Source organism: Tiliqua scincoides, chromosome 2, assembly GCF_035046505.1.
Source record: "Tiliqua scincoides isolate rTilSci1 chromosome 2, rTilSci1.hap2, whole genome shotgun sequence".
NCBI classification, from domain to species: Eukaryota; Metazoa; Chordata; class Lepidosauria; order Squamata; family Scincidae; genus Tiliqua; species Tiliqua scincoides.
Window position 1 is genome coordinate 165,578,388 of NC_089822.1, and position 19,797 is coordinate 165,598,184.

General features: G+C 42.6%; 1 protein-coding gene across 1 annotated transcript in view; it reads left to right on the forward strand.

Annotated features, from left to right (window-relative positions):
- Window positions 1-19,797, forward strand: part of SHISA6 (shisa family member 6) — a 320,988-nt gene that overhangs the window by 66,335 nt on the left and 234,856 nt on the right. Inside the window, exon 3 of the mRNA XM_066615832.1 lies at window positions 3,514-3,609. Coding sequence (XP_066471929.1) covers window positions 3,514-3,609 — 96 coding nt within the window. The remainder of the gene's footprint in view (window positions 1-3,513; window positions 3,610-19,797) is intronic.

Genomic DNA, 19,797 nt, shown 5'->3' on the forward strand with positions numbered 1-19,797 from the left:
AGTCCAGTCGAGCCCTTAGTCTCAAGCAGGCCTGGCAGTGGCCAGAGTTCCACCCCTCCTGCAAAATCACAAGGAATTTAAAGGGTACATGTACCTATGTACTGTGGCTATGTTGAATAGTTTCAGACTGGGCTTTTTGATTTCCCCAGTGGGAACCTCCAGAGAAGTAAACACCCTTGGGTGGTTTGTGAATCAGTTCAGACTCCTGACCTGAAATAACTAGCTTACCAGTCCCAGATCTGGAGTCTGCTATGCCCTTCATTCCTTTAGAAAGGTATATGGGCAATTCCTCCTCAGATTATTCTTTCTTGCTATTTCTGCCATCAGAACTGGCCCAAGATTTCCTGATACCTGAGGCGGCAGGCCGAATGCTCTCAATCCCCTACCCAATAATGTGCCAGCCTCTGCTCCTCCCCTCTCTAGTGTTCTAGCTCTAGCTCCCTCGCTCCATGTTTTCTCTTCAGTTCCCCTTTTCTGTTTCCGATTCAGGGAATGGAAGAGCAGTGGAAGCAAGAAAGTGGACAGAGATGGTCATCCTCCACCAATCTGCTACCTAAGGCAATCATTTCAGTTGACCTTATAGATTTTCTGGCATTCTGGCATTGAGTGGTTCTCAAACTTTTAGCACTGGGACCCACTTTTCAGAATGAGAATCTGTCAGGACCCACTGAAGTGATGTCATGAGCAGAAGTGACACAATCAAGCAGGAAAATTTTTGACAATCCTAAGGCCCAATCCTATCCGACTCTCCAACACTGGTGCAACTGCAATGCAGCCCCAAGGTAAGGGAATGAATGTTCCCATACCTTGAGGAGGTCTCTGTGACTACCTTCCCACATACCTGCCCCATTGGCATGGCTGCACCGGCACTAGAAAATTGGATAGGATTGGACTCCTAGGCTGCAATCTTACCCATGCTTTCTCAGGAGTATATCCCATTTACTATCGTTGTTGAAAGCATACACATAACAGCCTGTTAAAAACACAGATCTGTAACTTTTCCCTAAATGAAATCATATACCACGGTCACATCAAGTCGCAATATATTAACAATAAAATATTGAAATGAATGGGGACCCACCTAGTGGGTCCCTACCCACAGTTTGAGAAACACTGGCAGATTCAAAAATTGTGAAACATCCAAGGGAGCTGCTTTTGGCTAAGTCACTACTGAAGTGATCTGGGTCATAGCAGGCTGCAGAAAGTGAACTCAAGTGTGTGTTGTGGCCACCGAGATCCTTCCACATGCAACCCGGCCCACTCCTTTCATCCTCGCTGCCCACAGTCTTTCTCCGAACCACCCCCACAACTGACCTACCTGCTCTGGCATGGATTTGGTGGCCTATCACTGCTGGTGTGGGGCGTACCTGCTTCCACACTGTTATTAGCAAGCTGTCCACTTTTGCAGCAGCTCACGCAGTGGTAGCCAAGGCTTTACGCTAATGAGAGCCATCTGCACAAGGCCACCATAGGATTGGGCAGTAGTAACTCATGCTTTTGTTTAGATTTTTGTTTTCCTATGACTTTTTCTCTTGCATCTGCAGTCCTGTCCCTCTGATCTCTTTGGCCAGAGGGAGAGAGCAGCAGGAGCTATTTATTGCCAATCAACTGTGAAATAAAAACAAATATGCCTATATAATGGCTGTTGCATTTGGCCCTCTAGTGTTTCTCCCAGCCCTTCCCAAAGATAAGTGTTCATGTATCAATAGTTTCACTGAAGGAAGTGATAACCAGAGAGTTGGTGTAGAACAGAGGGATATATAAAATCACTAGAGCATCTCCTCATGTATCAGCAAGCAGAAACTCTGCTCCCAAAGAAATACAATTTCTGCTAAGATGCTTCTGGCAAAATGATGTTTTGCAATTACCCTTTCTTGGGATTCTCAAGGGGCAAGAGATATGGGAGCCAGTTGATTTGTTCCCAGTATGTCTTTGTTCAGTTTGACCTAAAATTTAAGTGGTTGCTTAGAAGGAAAAAAAAAATGAAATAGTACCCATTGTATTTGTGTGAAATAGGAGCCCACAAGTGCTTTCATCATTTATTTTCGGTTCTTTCTCCCACTTTGGTTTCAACAGTGCTCCAGTCTATAGTACTGTCGTTCCAAAAGTTTATACAGAAATTAATGTTCAGTATTAGTTTTGAAGGTGCCAAAAGACTCTTTGTTTTCCCAGTTAATAGCATACATCTAGAGTAGGGGGTCTACCATGTGGTGACCTCTGAGCCAAATCTAAGCCTGTAAGGTTACCAAACTTTTTCATCTGGAAGCTCCCTTGATCTACTGGGCCACTGGCCACAGGTCTCCATTAGGGCTATAATCCTATACATTGTATAGGGTGGTGGGTTTTTCATGAGGATTCCGCAGCTCCCCTGTCTGACACATCTCACAGTTTGGGAACCACTGCTGTATGGGTCTCTTTTGGCATAAATATTTAGCAGAAGAATTGCTGATGAAGCAGCATCAGTCTAGCACAGCAATTTACAGTCTTTTTCAACTCCCAGCACACTGACAAGGCATTAAAATTGTCAAGGCACACCATCAGTTTTTTAAGGATATATTTTATCATTTATAAAGTGACTATTAAGATAAAGAAATAACAAAATGCATTAGCACAAGCTTACATGAAATAGCATATCCAATCCCAACAGCAGCTGACTGAAAAATGATACAGGTTCTGCCCTCCCTCAAACCCCCAAAGACCCTACTAATAAATGAGCCTCCCCCAAACTCCCACGGCACACCTGCAAACTGTTTACAGCACACCAGTGTGCCTCCCCTGGGGGCTGGGGGATAAGAATAGGCCCTCAGTTTGGCTGTACTTGTCGTAAGAGGCGACTAAACAGTCACCAGGTAGATGGGACTCAATAGCCTGGGAAGGCAGCTCATCTGAGAGAAGGAAAACTCTGATCCCAAACCTCCACTGCCTTGTGGCTACATCCAGTTATGGAAAAGGCTTCAGGAGTCAACCTCGAGGCAAAATCAGGAGCCGGAGTCCCTGAGGCAGTTCATGGCTGAACACAGTCACATTCTGGCAACTCCTGCGACACCGCTGGAACCAACCGTATTGGCTTCTGCCTTTCCATTGGACCATTTCAGCGACGTGGAGAGGGGGGATTTGCTGCATGGGTCTATCCGCCATATCTACTTTACGCAGGCTTTGCGCACTGGAGAGGACACTGTTCCAGAACCACCATTCAGAGCATGATACCATAGTCTTCCAAGACTGAAGGATGCCAACAACACAGTGTGCCATGGTTGAAAATTGCTTGCCTAGCAGATGCTAAGTGATCTGCTCTGAGTGTGATCCCCTACTACTGCCACTAATTTGTTTGCTTAGTGCCAACAGTTGTGTGGTTACTGTATGAAACAGAGATGTGGCGTAGACTTACGGTCTGCAAAAGGTGAGATAAACAAGGTTGGACGAAAGGTCAGGAACAGTGGCTGTTGTTGACTTGAAGGCAGACCAGGATGAATTGCATAAAGTGATGTGTTGTTTCTCATCTTTTCTTGGCAGGTCACTATGGAAAGGATATTTATCGAAGTGGAGGTCCAGATTTCCATAATTTCATCTCCTCCGGGTTTGTCACATTAGGAAGAGGACACAGCAAGGGTACAGTGGAAACCATTTTTTGCTAAATAGAAAAGATGGGTTTGGCTGTAATCTCTCACTTGGAAGTTGGGTTATGTGTGACACCAGAGAAGATAGTAAGTAGATTTATGCTGGCACATAGCGTTGTAGGTTGAATAAAGTGCCCTGGGAGGTCTCTTAAATCCTGCAGAGGGGATTGCATGAGGGTATGGGGAGGGCATAGCTTGGCAGGCAGACAGGCTCCAGCTGCTTTTTAAAGTTTGACAGCATGTATTCTGTGTGTTCCTGGGTGCATGGATGCAGACTGCCTGTCTTGCTGCCATATCTTGGTCAGAAAAACAGAAAGGGGTGTGATGCCACCACGGGATGGAAAAGCAGCACTGTTCCTGAAGTGGGGTATTACTTTGGAAACATAGTGCACTCCACTTATGCTGTACATGCATATCACATAAGCAAATGTTTACATCAGACACAACTAATTGTTTAGTACAAATGCCAGATATTATGGATAAATCTACTAGGAACATCTCCTACACAACCTTCACTAATGTGAATAAGAGTCGAACAAGAGGACAGATTTTGCACAAATGATATGTTGGTGTGTTACACAAGCTCATATGGTTTTAAACTAGTCCCAAAGGTACCCTTTCCAACTTCCAAACCAGTCTAGCTAAGATTGGGTAGTGGGTGTGGCGGAGGTGTTCCTATTCTGTATAGCTCTTTAGAAAGTGATTTGCTATTGGGCCAGGGGCTTCTCTATCTATGGCCCGGGGAATTTTGTTTTGTTTTGCATTTATCTGCATCATATAGTATGACTCACTAGCATAAGTCGTCTGGAGATATTTGCTTTTCCAGGTACCTTGTGTGGTTCATCTGCTCTCTGCCTCTAGCATGTTGGAATCTGGACTGCATAAATTGATTTATAGGGTACAAGTGGATTCTTGGCCCTATCACTTCTTAGGTCACTAAACTAGTTGACCTTTTGATCTCTTCTAGCTTTCTCTTCTACAGTTTCAGTGGGATTTCTGCAAGAGATGCTCCTTATAGACTGTTCCACAAAGTTACCATTCATATTAGTCACTACTTCTGTTGGATTTGTATCCGCATATTCAGTATAACAGGAGTGCACTTTATTTAGGTATATTTCCCCCCAATATGATAAGTATTTTATAAAATGATTTCTTTAAGGGTTATATATTTTTGTGTGTCTACCTAATCTGTGAAAGATATAAAAATATATATGCACATATATAATATACTGTACAAATCTTAAAATATGCCAGTATTCATATTTTGCACTGTGTATGTTCTGTGTAACTTCATGTGTATACAGTTCAATGCTAGTTTGCTGATGTGGTGATGTGAAATGGCAAATTACACAGACCATACCATCTAGGAGTCATGGTGATCACAGCTGATACCCAGGAGCTTGTTGTTACCAGAACCTTGATGGCTTTTCTTTTAATCACATTGTTGCCTATTTGGGTGGGTTTCTAATATACAATAGTGTGATTATTATTTTTAATGTTTCTTGTGCACATTCCTTATTCAGACTGTTGAAGAGTGAGTTAACCTCCTTGAAAGACTTGAGAGAAGAGAGGGATAGCCCTCTCTATGCTGTGCACCGGTTCTAAGATATAACTTGCAAGATAGCTGACTGTCAAGTCTCTTCCAGGGTCCACCTCACTCTGTGATGCATTAGTACATTGAGGCTGGTCTGTGCTGCTGGGCAGGTGCAAAACCACATTGATAACCCAACATTGTTTCCTGCTGACTCACTGTGAGACTGTTGTACATTTACATAGATGTATATGGAGATACTATTTCTATAGAAACAATGTACTGTATATGGAGACATATTGTTTCATATATCCATCACTGTTGTTGTTGTTGTTCCCATGGATGCTCACCATTCATGAGTTGTAAAACAAACAAAAAAGTTTTCTTTTTCTCACGATTCTTGCTGTTTAACCCAGAAGAAAACCTCATTCACAAATGTCATCCAAAGCAGTGTGAGTTCTGTGGAACTGTCTCAGAAGAACCAATATATGTGTGTATTGTCTGTGTTTTGTGTGTTCCAATAAAGTTTACTGAGGTGGAGGCATATGGGAGCCCATATGGGATTACACTTTCCTGTGGGGCAGGGTGGCACGCAGAAAGTGCAGCACAAATCTGAAAGGGAAGTGGACACAACACATGAACAAGGATCCAACTTTCAGAAAGATGACTTGTATGAACTTCCTCTGAGCCCATCCTTCCCAGGACAGGTTGTGTGGGTACACACGGCGGTTTCAACTGGAGATGGTAAAGAGTTCAAGGAGGGAGAGCCCAGAGTGGGGTATCCCTATATCCAGAAAGCTTTCCCAGAGTCACAGAAGATAGCCACTGAAATTGCTAGAAAAGCTCCCAGGTCAGATGCTGGTATGTTGCAGGCTTTTCTCTTGGCTTCTAACAGACTTTCTGTAGAATATATGTTTTTATTTGAAAGAATATCCTCACTCCTTCTGCACTTGAGGAGGGGATAATTTGCATTAAAATGCAAGTCTGGTTGTCAAAGCAAGAAAGCAGAAAGAAGAAAATGGAGCCTCCCTCCCCCCAAAAAGCTAAGGCATAGTGGCCACATAGAAGACCAGGAAAGGGTGAATGAGCTTTGCTATCTAGCTTTATCAAATTTTGCCAACTCTCACTGTTTAATTAGGAGCCCGCCTAGAATTGATTTTTTCCCCAAATTGCTGGATTTGCTGTAATATAATTCATTACAATAACTTTTATTTTCAAGCTCTGTTGTTATAGAAAAACAACTTCCAGTCTTCTGTGTCAATGAAGAAGCCTTGAAAATATCACTCTTAAGTGCTCACATAAAAGAGCTTGAATTTAATCTTTAATATCCCAATCCTAAATATGTTTACTCTGAAGTTAGCCCTATTTATTTCAACAGGACTTTCTTCCAACTAAATATGTTTCAGATTGCTGCCAAAACTGAACAGTGTCTGAATTATTTTGGAGGCCAGGTTCATCTGTTTGAGCTGTGAGACTTGGCAAAGCTGCTTGCCTAGCTGTGTCTGATGTGACAACTTTGCATTCTGTGTCTTATTGGTCTGAGACTTAGGTTTAGCTGTGTAAATGTTTACAAGTAAATAGTTCTGATTGTGAGCTTCTCAGAGACACCAGACTGGCCATTGTTGGAAACGGAACGCTATGCTAGAAGGATTTTGGTCTGATCCAGCAGGGCCGATCTTATGATCTCAATAGTATTTGATGTGTGTATATCTGAAAGCACTATATGCATTAAGGTGTAGCTGGTGGGCCTGAGGAGTACACATCCTAAACTATTGATGAATGCTGCTATTTGCATGCAAGTGTCATACTTGTATGTGTACATGTTGGCTTGCTTATCTGACTTCATTGCTTCAGATGCTGTAATTGCAGGCATGTCTTTTGGTATTCTGTTTGAATTGTTGTACTGGGTTGTAATGGCTACACTATCTCAGTAGTGTTGCCTGTGGACAGTGGCTATACAGAGCTGTCCCAGCAAGCTGACTTTAGCTTCAGAAATAAGCTACCATCATTGCAAGCGTCTGATAGAACTCCTTCTGGAGAAGTGCAGCTTCATGTTATGGCTTTATCCCAGGTGGCAACATTAATTTACTGTGTTCAGTGCTGTGTTAGTTGAGCTGAATGTGTCTGTGAATCTGTGTTAGTATTTTCTTGCACCAGGACATGTTTTTGTTTTTGTTTTCTTGCTCTTTTATGGCATAGCTGTGTTCCAAAGGCTGAGTAGCAGATCAATAGAGAGACCATCTGGAGATGGAAACAGGGGTACATGACATGTTAAGTACCATGAATGCTAAACCAATGAATTCAGGGTTTTGACATTCCACAAGTTCCTGAGCTATGATGATTTATGTTTCTGGTATGACACTCTGCTGGATGAGTCATCTCAGTCTGACATTTCAGTCTATAAAATTGTTGCAAAGCATATTCTCCAAACCATGGGATGAGGATGTGCTCTTGTTCTAGGATAATAAATTGGAGAGCGCTCGAACTATAGGTCGGCTAGTGATGCCAGGTCTCTCTGCACTAAGGTCCTCTTCTCAGCTCCTGCTGAAAGGAGCAGGCTCAAGCTAATCACATAACAAAAACATGCTGTGCATGATGTTCCATTGCTTTATTCAATTTGCTTGCACTGCCTCCATTACCTGGAGTGTTTGCGGTACAAAGTAATACCCATTTAAGGCTGCCATAGAAGAGACTCTACTTGCCCTCTTCACTCCAGATATTTGTCATATACATATTGGCATAGAGGGCATCTTCTGTGCAGTTAATCTGTATGACAGTTAGCTTAGAGCATGTTATTCTAACTACATTTGAATAAAATAAAATAAAGCATGGTTCACATTACATATTAATTACATGTTAACTCATCAGCCATACGATCCATGTTCTCAGTTTACAGGTATATTTTTAATTCTTAATTTATGCTGAACATAAGGAACTTAGGGCACAATTCTAACCAGGTTTACTCTGAAGTAAGTCCTATTTTGTTCAATGGGACTTACTCTCAGGAAAGTGTGGTTAGGATTGCAGGCTTAGTGAACCAAAATCCAACATTAATAGTTCAAGATAAAATAAACATTGCAATACAGGCTTATAGATTCCATTGTCCAGTAAGTGCAGCAGAGTCATAGCCTCTGTCTAGACTAGAGAGATTAAAGGCACCAGTGGATAATGTTGGGGCTATATCATCTCTCTTACTACTAAGAAGCTTTTTAAAAAAATCATTGTGACTTTCAGATTTGCATTGAGTTTGTGGAACTATAGGCTGAACATCTACCTCAGGCCTGCAAAACTATTAAACTAAACACAGTCCACCAGCCACGTACTGTACTGAACTATAAGCTTGCAATTTCAAAATATTAGCAAATTATGAACTTAACTGTTCAGAGTCTCATGCCCCATCCTTGCTGGATCTGTATTTAGAGGGAAGCCTTGATCAAGGCTTATATGATCATTGATGGCAAAAAACTTTTCAGTTTTGCACATCTTTGCTCCTTGACATTTAAATTATCCTACAGTAATCTTGTTCCTTAACTCTCCACAAGGGAGACTTTTTGCCACTGAGTTTCTCCATTTTTCAAGTACCAGATAAAAATTATGCAAGTGCCTAATATATCATCAAGGTGATTTCCTAGTGACTCATGCTACTCAATGAGAAACATTATCCTGCACTGAAGTGGGCTGTCAATTAAGACTCGCGCAACTCTCTGTAAGTCTGTCAGAAGTCTCATTTCCTGCCTTTCCTTCTCTTTAGCTTTTTCTCACCGCCAGCCGATATTTTCCCATCTACCCTCTCAGAAGACATTGGCCTCTTCCCCCTTTTCAGTACCAAAGGTCATTCTACACATGGGTCCCTGCAGGAAATGCTTAGAGTACCAGGCCCCATCCTGGGGACCTTAGTCCACCACAACTTAACTTAGAAACCTCTTAAAATTCTATATATCTGTATCTGCAGTATATGTACTCAGTAACAGGGTTGGAATAGAATGTCAAGGTGCTCACAACTATTAGTATCAGGGTTTCTTAAGAAACATCCTTAGAGAAATGGAGAACTTACATTTCAGATTATATGTAATGAAAAAATAATTTCTTCTTACATTACATTGCACTCTAAACAAGTATCGTATAGCAAAACCAACCATCACATTTCTAGCACACTAGCAGCTCCTGCTCAGGCTTTTTAAAAAGGGTTTAAACAGTATTAGGAACACAGAATTCCCTTATGTGTGAATACTATATATGTAAGGCCTTAAGTAGTTTCGTTTTGTCACAGCCATTCTGTATCTTTCATAAGCCAAGTGCATCTTAGTTTGGGAGAGCTGCCACCAATGCAAAATGAACAAAATATTATGAGGAGGGAAATGCATAATCAAGAGGGATTTGTATCAGGAGATGTGCAAAGTATGGAAACACAGGTAAGTAGAAATTAAGCAAGGAGAGGAGGAAATGATGGCAGGTGGATGGGAGAAAATAAGAGGCAGAAATAGAGATGGGGGAGCTGGCAGTTACCATATTCAATATATGATATGAACCATTCCAACAGAATAGGAAGGAAAAAGCATGAAGGAGTGCAAATGAAGTGTTGCAGCAAACACTACATTTGACTTTGAAATGTTTGTGTGACCACCTACAACTTATCTTTGAGACACATGTCCTTTTATTTCCAATATGTGGTGTTCAGCATGGTGAATTATCCTACAGAGCCTCATAAAGATTTACAAAAGGTGCTGTCTAAGCTGGTACTTGGATAAAGGCCTTTTCTTCAGATCATTCAGCAAAATGCTCAAAGCTGTGAGCGTCCCTCTCCAGCACATTTCTTGTCCTTCCATCTTTTCTTTAAGTTCTGTCCATGGTACTGATGCCCTCTTCATGTTATCTTCCAATATTACATGTCTGGCATGCAGGTTATTTTCCAGATTCTGTGTCATCTGCTTCTCCACTGCATACCTGAAATAAAATAAACCAAATTTAAAGAACCATTGTCAGATGTAAATTCACTTAAATGCATGTGTTCCTAATCCCTGTGTGTTTCCACCACTAAGCCTCAGTTCACACGAACACAGATCCTCCAGACTTCTAGTAACTTTAAGGTAATGGGGTGAATGAGATCCCCTTCCACTGTGTCACTTCAGCAAATGCCCCTGTGCAATCACATGGCTCTGATTCATTGAATGGTTAATGAACTGCCTGTTAGATGTGAGTAAGGAAAGCTGAAAGGGGCATTGTTTTTGAGCAGCAGCCATGAATAAGCAATGCAAAAAAATGGAGTTTTGGCTTGGAGGTGTCCAGTTTTCATTAACACTTGTTGGCAAAACCACATTAGCATGGGGTGAACGAATTGTAACCATTCCGATGAATTCATTTATTGTTATGCTTGATAAAGCCTGCTTACTTTGATTACATACAACCTTCCCTGTCCATGGGAATGGACACATACCCAAGCCCCTGCAGCCTCCCGGGGGTGCGGGGAGCCCAGCGCGACCTGCAGTAGGGCTCCCTGCAGTAGTGAAAGTAGAAGCGGAGCGATCGCGCCCCGCCTCCGCTAAAGCAATCCTGGGGATCGCACCGCTGCCTCCTCCCTGCCTCCAGGCTGCCCCCGCCCCTTGAGGGGGCAGGGGCCAGGGCCTGCAGGCTGGGGCGTCGCGACACCCCAGTTTGAAAAGCCCTGCCATACACCATTCCTGTTACTGCATCTACATTCTGTAAAGTAAGATGGAGAACTCTACGAAGTGACAAATATTTCAGTGTTTCATCAGTCAGTGTTTGATCTTCATGTTATAAAGCTGTTATAAAGCTTTTTGAGATATTCTGTCCCAGTGCAGAACTGAAGCTGTGTAGTGGCTCGGTAAATTTATTAACGAGTTCAGTATTTTGGCCTTGCAGTGTTTAGTGCTAACTCTGCACTTCCATGTTCTACGTCTCATAGTTTGGAGTCTTGTAGTTGGCATATTTAGCATGCAATTGAGGGTGCCAGTAATTGATACCTGCCAGCCAAAACAACGTCAGTGTTGGGACTGGGAGTAAAGGATCTTACCTGCAATGAACGACACCTGCCAATAAGAGAGGAAAGATGCAAAAAATGTTGGCTGAAGTTTGCTATCATAACCTATAAATATTTCCCTTGTGTGCAGGCAACAGCTGAATTATCACTGTGCACCTCTAATAGGCAAAGCAAACCTGCCAAAAACTTGGGGTGGGGAATCAGGACCATCAGAAGGCAAAAGGAGCGCCTTGGAATGCCAAAAGTCTAACAGAGAAACAGAATGTCTATGCTCCTGTCTTAGCAGAGAGAATTTCACACTTAAAACAATTATTTTTCAAATGGCAAATAAACAATCTGTTCACAAAAAACAAGCTCGAGTGCAGCTAAAACAACCAGGTAGGCATTCGTTTTGGAGTTGTTGGCATGGAGCATCTGAGACATCAGTTCCCTAACCATATCAGTAAAATCAGCTGTTAACGGTACATTCTGGTCAAACACATAAGCAGACATGATCTGTTCGGGAAGAATCTATATAGGTTTCAAAAGAGCAAGCATTCCATTCAAATATAAGATAACATAATTTAGGGTGGTTTAAAGGATATTGCATACTTTTTGAATTCAGAAACACCAAAGCTTTAATGCGCAAATTAAAGAAGCATCCTTTTATTGACTCAGCTGTTAGTTAAAAAGATAGAATGTAGAGAGTAGGTGTAAATGCTCTCAGAATAAAGGGAACTTAAAAATTACCAGAGCACCCCCAAACTTCTGCTTCCCATGGGATCTGCGAAAGGTTTTGACCAATTATGTGATAACCTTTGTAAAAGAAAACTAATCTAGCTAAACTATATCTAAACCAGACTGTGAAAGTTAAGTTGGAGATAAGAAGAAAAGATGTTAGATGTGCTTCAGGACTGATGTTATTCATTCCAGGTTGGTGTTGCAGGTAGCAAAATTCAGGCCTATAGTGTGCACACTCCCATTGAAGGTCTTGGGGCCACCAACATGAACTGGAAGCAGTACTGTTGACTAGGCGGAAGGTTGGTTTCTCAGCATTTAGATCACAGGTGGGCAAACCTTCAACTTTAGGGATCCTGGAACTTTAACAATTGTGTAGGAGAGAGAATTTCAGCAGGTGCAACTTGCCACCTGTGAGATGACAAGCTGCGCCTGCTGAAATTTCCTTTTCTATACTATTGTTAAAGGTCCAGGACCCCGAAAGTTGTACATTTGCCCACTCCTGCTCTAAAGGGAGCCCTCAGAATCTGAAGAGAGGGGCAGGAAAACATCCTTGAACTGAGATGGGGGTGGTGGATCTTGCTTCTGGGATTTCCCATGTATGAAGGAGTTATAGTCCAGGGGACACAACAAAATGGAGGCTTCTGCTATAACTTATGGCATCCCCCCCCCCCATACACACACTGCTGCAGGATGCTGCAGCACCCTGAGCAGTATGGGAGCTTCACATTGCCACTCCTGACGGCAGCAAAAGTAAGCTAACATTTAAAAAAATGGAAAGTGGGTGGAAAGTATCCCAAACAAATACAAGTTTAAAATTTTTAATTATTATCATCATCATCATGGCCTATGCTGGGCAGGTTATATTCTGCAATTTGGGATCCAGTCGAGATCTTGGGAATCACAGAGATGTTGTCAAAGGATTCTTGCTATTCCAAGTCATATTGTTTCCTGGATGTGAAAATGAACAGTGTGGGACCCAAACAGGCCCAAAATGAATGAAACTGTGTTTAATGAAATAAATAAGGTTCCAAAATTAAAAGTTTTCATGTGCACACCCCTAAAAATAACTCCAGGTCATCTTGACTACTGAATCAACTATCATCCACTCAATGGAATAGTACTGTAGTCTTTGTGGAAAGCTTGCTGTCAGATCAATGTTCGGTGACAACTAAAAGGGCAAACAGAATTATGTGGATTATTAGGGAAGGGATAGAAAAGAATACAGAAGATCTCATAACGTTTTATAGAAATAAAATAACGTTTTATAGAGTTCTTGAAAATGATGGTATAGAAGTATATAAGGAATTGAAGAAGCACAAAGAAGAGCCAAAGGGAAAAAAAGATCATGCGTCTGAAACATCTGTCAAATGAATTAAAGGTTAAAAGTGATGTAGGTCCCAGTGCTATCCAACTTTCCAGCTCTGATGCAGTAACAGTGGAACCCCAAGGTAAGGAAATGTTTGTTCCCTTACCTTGTGGAGGCCGCTGAGAACCCCCTCCCCCGCCCGATAGTCTTTCTTTTCAAAGAAAGAAGCCTTTGTAAAGAGTGAAGTCTTTCTAAGCTCCTGGAGAGAGACTGATTGCCTCTGTGTGTATTACAAAAGGTCAGCAAGGTTGTTTTTAAATTGCTGAGCAAGAGGACATTGTTTTTTAAATGGATTAGCTTTAATGCGATTTTTGCCACCCACTGAGTTGTGGGAAGGAACCCTTGTGAATAAGGAGACTCAACCTGTAAAATAAAATTGACTTACACTTGATGTGTTACATTATGTTCTGTTAAGCTTGCCCTATCATACATGTTAATGAACCAGCATTTGTACTCCCACCAACCTGCCTCACCTTCCCATGCTTTTGGATGACAGGAGTCTTCTGCTCAAACCCTATCATCTATCAGAGTGAATAAAGAGTTCATTAATGTGGATGCAACTGGCTGTAATTGGTAAACAGCTGTGCAAATCCTGTGGGCTTGAGAAAAAGCCACTGAGGCTAAGCAGTTGGCTTTTCATAGTTAAGGCAATGCCTTGTGTCACCACCATGTTACACACCTGTCTCTTTAAGACATCCCTTGTCTCTGCCACCTGCTTGTGGCTTGATTTTCAATGGTTTATGCAGCAATCTGTTTCACCCTAATGAATTCTTCTTTCTTTGCCTTGTGTATTATGTCAAAATAAATCACACCTCTCAAATGAAAAGTCAGCCTATTATTGAGTACCCTTTTGCAGGAAGGGTTCTGTCAGCTCCATGTCTCTAGTTTGGCAGTTGACATCAAGAATGGTAATCATGGGTTGCCTCATTGTGTTGCTTACATATGTGAACAGGGAGCTACTTCAGCATTATCTTTTAGTATTTGAGTACAAAAGTGGGCCTAACGCTTCCCTTATACGTAGATGTCATTTAGCTTCCTAAAACCAGGGCTTTCCATGTAAAGAATTTTCTGAAGAATTCAATATTCTAAAAAGGAAAAAAAAAAAAGAATTAGTTTCTTTGCTAATGCTTCTTTAACAGTTAGTGCAAATTGGATCTCACAAATAATAAGTTCAGATATTATAGAATAATTGAAACTGTAGTGAAGAAACTGATCTGAAAGTCACTTAGGCCTAGTCTTAGTGCTAAGCCACACACAATACACTTAACCCTTAACAAATTAGCTAGTATCATTATTGAAATAACAGTAGGCCAAGCTGATAGCTGAAGCAAGCAAGATACCCTGCATTGCAGTTGCTTCAGTGAAATGAGTCAGTGCAGTAAGAAACAACCGTAGTTAGACATGTCAAGCAAGTGAGCTGAGCTATGTAGTGTACAGCTGTTTACTAAAGACATTTATTTGTTTCATGTCCTTATTCTGGGAAGCTCAGAATGGCGTTCTATCCTGAAAAATATCCCTGTGTAGTAGGATAAGCTGGGAATTATCTGATATTGACACATGAGTTTTGTAGAGGCTTTAAACCTAGGTGTTCTACAGTCTCTGGACACTTCTGTTCAATGTTCCATCTGAAATGCCCTGCTCTAGATAAAACCACAAACAGCACTATCTCATGAATTTCTATTCAGAAGTAAGCCCCACTGAGTTCAGTGTAATTTACTCCCAGATAAGTGTGTACAGGATTGCAGCCAAAGAGTAGTACTTTAATAACCAATGTAACAACAAAACTGGTCTGTTGAGTTTAATAGGCAACTCTTTTGTACATACACATGATTTCCATTATCCATCTTCAATAATAACTACTGTATTTATATAAACTCCCAATGAACTGAGCAAAGGGACAGGGACTAGAACCTTAGTGGGAAATGAAATATTTTCAGACTCCCAGAGGCCACAACTGAGTCACTATATGTAACCGCATTATACTGTATTCTTCATTAAATGTGTCCATGGGCCATATTGGATATTCAGAACTTGATAGCTGATGTTTTGTATTTGATATTGAAGCACGCCCTGTAAATATTATAGGAAAATCTGAGTAGCAAAACCTGTACAGGTACAGTTCTAGGGCTGCAATGTTTATCTGATTCATTAATTAGATTAATCAGATAAAATCTTTTAATTGGTTATAAAAGCAGTGGTTCCCAAAATCCCACAGGCTTTGGGACTGCAGTAAGCTTTTGTGGGGGCGGGAGGATGGCAGCGACGCAATCCCCAGGATCATGCTGCTACCAGGGACAGAAGGGGGCTTTACTTATAGAAGTGAGTGTTGGCCTCCATGGGAGTGCGGGGAGCCCAGCAAACACCTTCACAGGGCTCCCCAAGCCTCTGAAAAGGTAAAAATAGTGATTGGAAACCACTTCCTGTTTGCAGTCATAAAACTGGAAGTGATTTCAGATCACAATTGTTACCTTTTTAGAGGCTTGGGGAGTCTTGTGGAGGTGTCTGTGGGGTTGTCCCCCCAGAGGCCAGCACTCACTTCTGTAAGTGAAAAGAAAAAAACCCTTCTGTCCCCCACAGCAGCACAATCCTGGGGATTGCGTCGCTACCATCCTCCCGCCCCCACAAAAGCTTACTGCAGTCCCAAAAACCTTCCATTTTTCTGGAAGCACAGTTTAAAGCCTCAGGGAAGCCTCAGGTGAATGGGGGGTGGCGACAGTCCGCAGGGAGGCGCCATTGCGAACCTTTGCCCTGGAGCGTGAGGCTGGGGAGGTCTGACATTGAGAACCACACATCCTAATCTATGGAAAAGCACTGCAGCCACCCTGCTACTTAGCCGCCCCGAGGAGGCTCTGATTTCCTTTTACCTGAGAAAAGGTGTTTTTCCAAGGACAATAACAGGGCGGTTCTGCCTCAACTGTTGCCCCCCGCACCTCATATTCCTGGTGTGTTGGCATGGTTCCACACATCTCTTCAGTTGCTTCCCTTAGATGTTTTGAGTGTTGCAGGTTTTCTACCATGAAGTATGTATGAATTAGAGCTCATTACAATGTGAGTACATTTTTTGAGACACCCTGGATGTTTTGATCAATTAAAACTCATACAGTTAATGGACTACTCATACACACCTATGCATGTTTACTCAGAAGTAAATCTCCTTCTGTCTTATGAGGTGTACTCCCAGGAAAGTGTTCAGATTCCATCCAAAGATTTCTTTAATAAAGTGACAACCCTATTTGGGGACCTTTTAAAGAGAAATGCCACTTTTGAAGGGGGCAGTTTGGTGTGAAGAAGCAGTAGTAGGGAAGGGGAACTTAATTCTCTATTTGCTGTGTCTGCACTCCAGATTGCCCCCTTTCCTGTCAAGAAGAAAAGAGCAGCCTTCTCAGTTTTGCTTCAAACATTTGTGTGTAATGTTTAGTTCAGCCTTGATAATTCCAAAGGGTGAGAGAAGGCTGGAATTTTTCCAATCATCAGTCAGCCGGGGATAAACACAGGCAGAATCAAGTCCTCTGTGGTGGTTTCGAAGTGCAAAACCCCAAACTAATCCATGAGGCTTAATGCTTGCCTCACTAGTTTTGTGGCTGGTCTAGTCATTTCCTCTTCACAATTTACATCTTAAAGGCAGAGGCAGGAAATAAGAATGAAACATCTATACATATGAAGTTTCTATGCATATTTGGACACATGTATTTTAACTTCCTCTTATGCTCATCACTGACCTCCTTGCTTAAAGGAGGAGTGAAGAAAAGTAACATGGGATAAAGTCCTCATGTGTAAATTCACCTGTGTTGATGGAAAGACAGGTGCACTCCCCATGTGTCCTGCTTCTCATTCACTCTTGGGTTCTTCAAGGGGACGCTAAGGCACATCATGGCAACCAGGTCCAGTTGTCATTGCTGTGTTGGAGCCTGACTCTTGGGGACAGATTCATTGGCACCAGAGATGGAAATGATGGCCCCACCTCAAGCCTTCCCTCTAGCCTGGGGGAAGCCAGTGATTTAGACATTCCTTAGTGTTGGAGCTGTTGTTGGAGTAGAGGAAGGGAATGCCCGCTGAACAGATTCCCTTTCCTCACACACATTCACTTATGCTCCCAGAGCAGTCTATTAGAACACAAGTAGGCAAATAGTTCTTTAGCTCTTGTCTTAGCCTAAGTCTTGCCTTGACTTGGCCAGACAGGCAACAGAATGGGAGAATGTGCTCATGGGCAATGGAAAAAAAAATCAAAATTAGTTTCTAACACATTCCCTGTTCTAAGAAGTCCAATTACAGAAACGAAGCATAGAATCTCTTCCATCACTGCAGGGGTGGGTCATCTTGAGCAGCTGGCTCTGCTCTCCCCAACAAGGTTCCTTCATACTATCCCTCCCTTTTAAGCTGTACTTGAGGGTTTGGTTTCTCACTTTCTGCTCAACAGTGGCTAAGTACATGCAGCCTTTTTATATTGGCCGCCTGCTTGAGAGGAGAAGTGATGGGTGGCATGTGTGTAGCAATTCTGCTGCCCTCCCAAACCATGCTGCTTGCTATCATATAACATGGCCTGACATTTCAAAAGAGCATTTTCTGCTTTCCTGTTCCGGCAGCAGTGTTTTGAGACCTGTTATAAAGTTATTAATATTCATAGATATTCAGAATCTACAAGGGGCCTGCCCAGTCCGTACAGGTCAATAGAGCATTTCTGATCATAATTGATGACCTAGCAACTGTATTTGCGCACCCCTGATTAAGATTTTAAAAGTTTTTGAATTTGTCTGGAAATATTTATATTCTTCTAGTTGTTCCCCTCCCCACTTATTTTTGCCAGGTTGCTTTGTAAATCAACTCTCATGAAATAATTTCTGGGTCATAGTTATTGCAATCATTCTTCTTTGCACCTATTTCAGTTTCTATTTGCAATCTGTTTCATCTGTTTCCTTCTTGTACATCAGTAGCCAAAACTGAACACTCTTGCAAAAGAGGTATAACTTGGGCCTAGCGCAGTAACTCTAAATTACTTATAACCTTATAGTTTCTAGTATTCTATTGGGCTCACAAATCTGAATCACATTTCTTCAATACCTTAGTCATCACCTTGTGATCAAGCAGGACCCCAGCTTCTCCTCTCCCAAATGAACTATCGTATCACTTGTAAAATTTGCTCTGTGGCTATTCTTCTAGTTTATTAACATATTATTAAACTGGATTATTAAGAATTCTAGCTTATTAAGAGCCAAATCCTGTCCTTCACCCCCCCCCCCATGCAACTGTGTCAAAAGGAGCATGCTGTATCCAGTGGTGGTGGTGGTGGTGGTGGAGTGGAAGGCTTCAGAGTGGAAAAGAGATTTAAATCCCCTTACCCCTCCATAAGCCTCCTGCTCTGCAATGGGTCGCCTCAGACTTGCGCCTGCTCTTTACCTGGTCCAAAGAAAGGGGGCAGAGATCCTGCCTATCCTTGGATTCAGTTATTCCTGGCTCCCCACACCCCATTCCCTTTGTTTAGTTATGTTGCTTACATTCTCCCAAAGTGATAAGATGTCTTGCCTGAACAAACATTATAAACAAAAATTCTATAGCAAGACATGTAGGCAAGCAGCCAGCAGCCTAGAAGGGAGACTAAGAGCAGCAGGAAGCAGGAAGCTGCTTGCCTGCTCATTTCTATAAGCTTTCTGCTGATAACATTTGTTCAAGCAAGATACTGTATCACTTTGGGGGAATGTAATCAACATAAATGAATGTAATGGGGTACATGGGGGCTCCAGAGGGTGCAGGGGGCACGGAGCTAGGTTCCCCCTTATCCAGGGTTTCTGGTATTCCTGGGGGCCCCAGGAATGTATCCCCCACCAATACCAGGGGACACTTGTACTGCCCTTTAACAGCCCCTTACTGCCCAGTACTGTCAGTGGATTTATGGCAGCAGGACACTATCCTGATGTTGATGACAGCTGGAGCGCCACTGGTGATCATTTCCTAGCCACCACTGCCACAAAGCAGCAGTAGCATCAGAAGTCCGTTGCCATGGCCAGTGTGGACTGCACCAAAGCAGATAAGCTAGCAGGGGAAGGGGGTGTAATGGGGCATTACAGGGGAGGAATAGGGGTGTGTGTCAGGGGAGGGAGGGGGTGGATCTGGTGGAAGTTGCATATGCTAGATCTTACCCACTCTTTTTAAAAGCTTCCTGTCCCTTTTCTTTCCTTGGACATTTACCACCAAAATGATTGGTATACGTCCAAGGAGATCCAGAGGCAATCAGGCTGCCTACCAGGAGGTAAGTACATAATTCCAGAATCTCCTAGGGATAAGGGAACAAATGTTTCCTTACCCTGTGTCGAACAACAGCAGCCCCTATGGGCTATTGAGCGGGCGCAGGAGACCCATGTCAGGTTTTTCAGCTCGGGAGAGAGCATAGGATTCGGCGGCAGAATCTGCCACCATCTCCACCCCCTTCCCAGGTCTGATCCACCCTGCGATCTGCCCTTCCCCCACCCAGTTCTGCCCTCTTTCTGCCTTCCACCCCACTCTCCCCTCACCCCGAAAAACCTCACCGCTGGCCACTGTCCTCCCACATCTTGTGGTGCTGAGGCCCAGC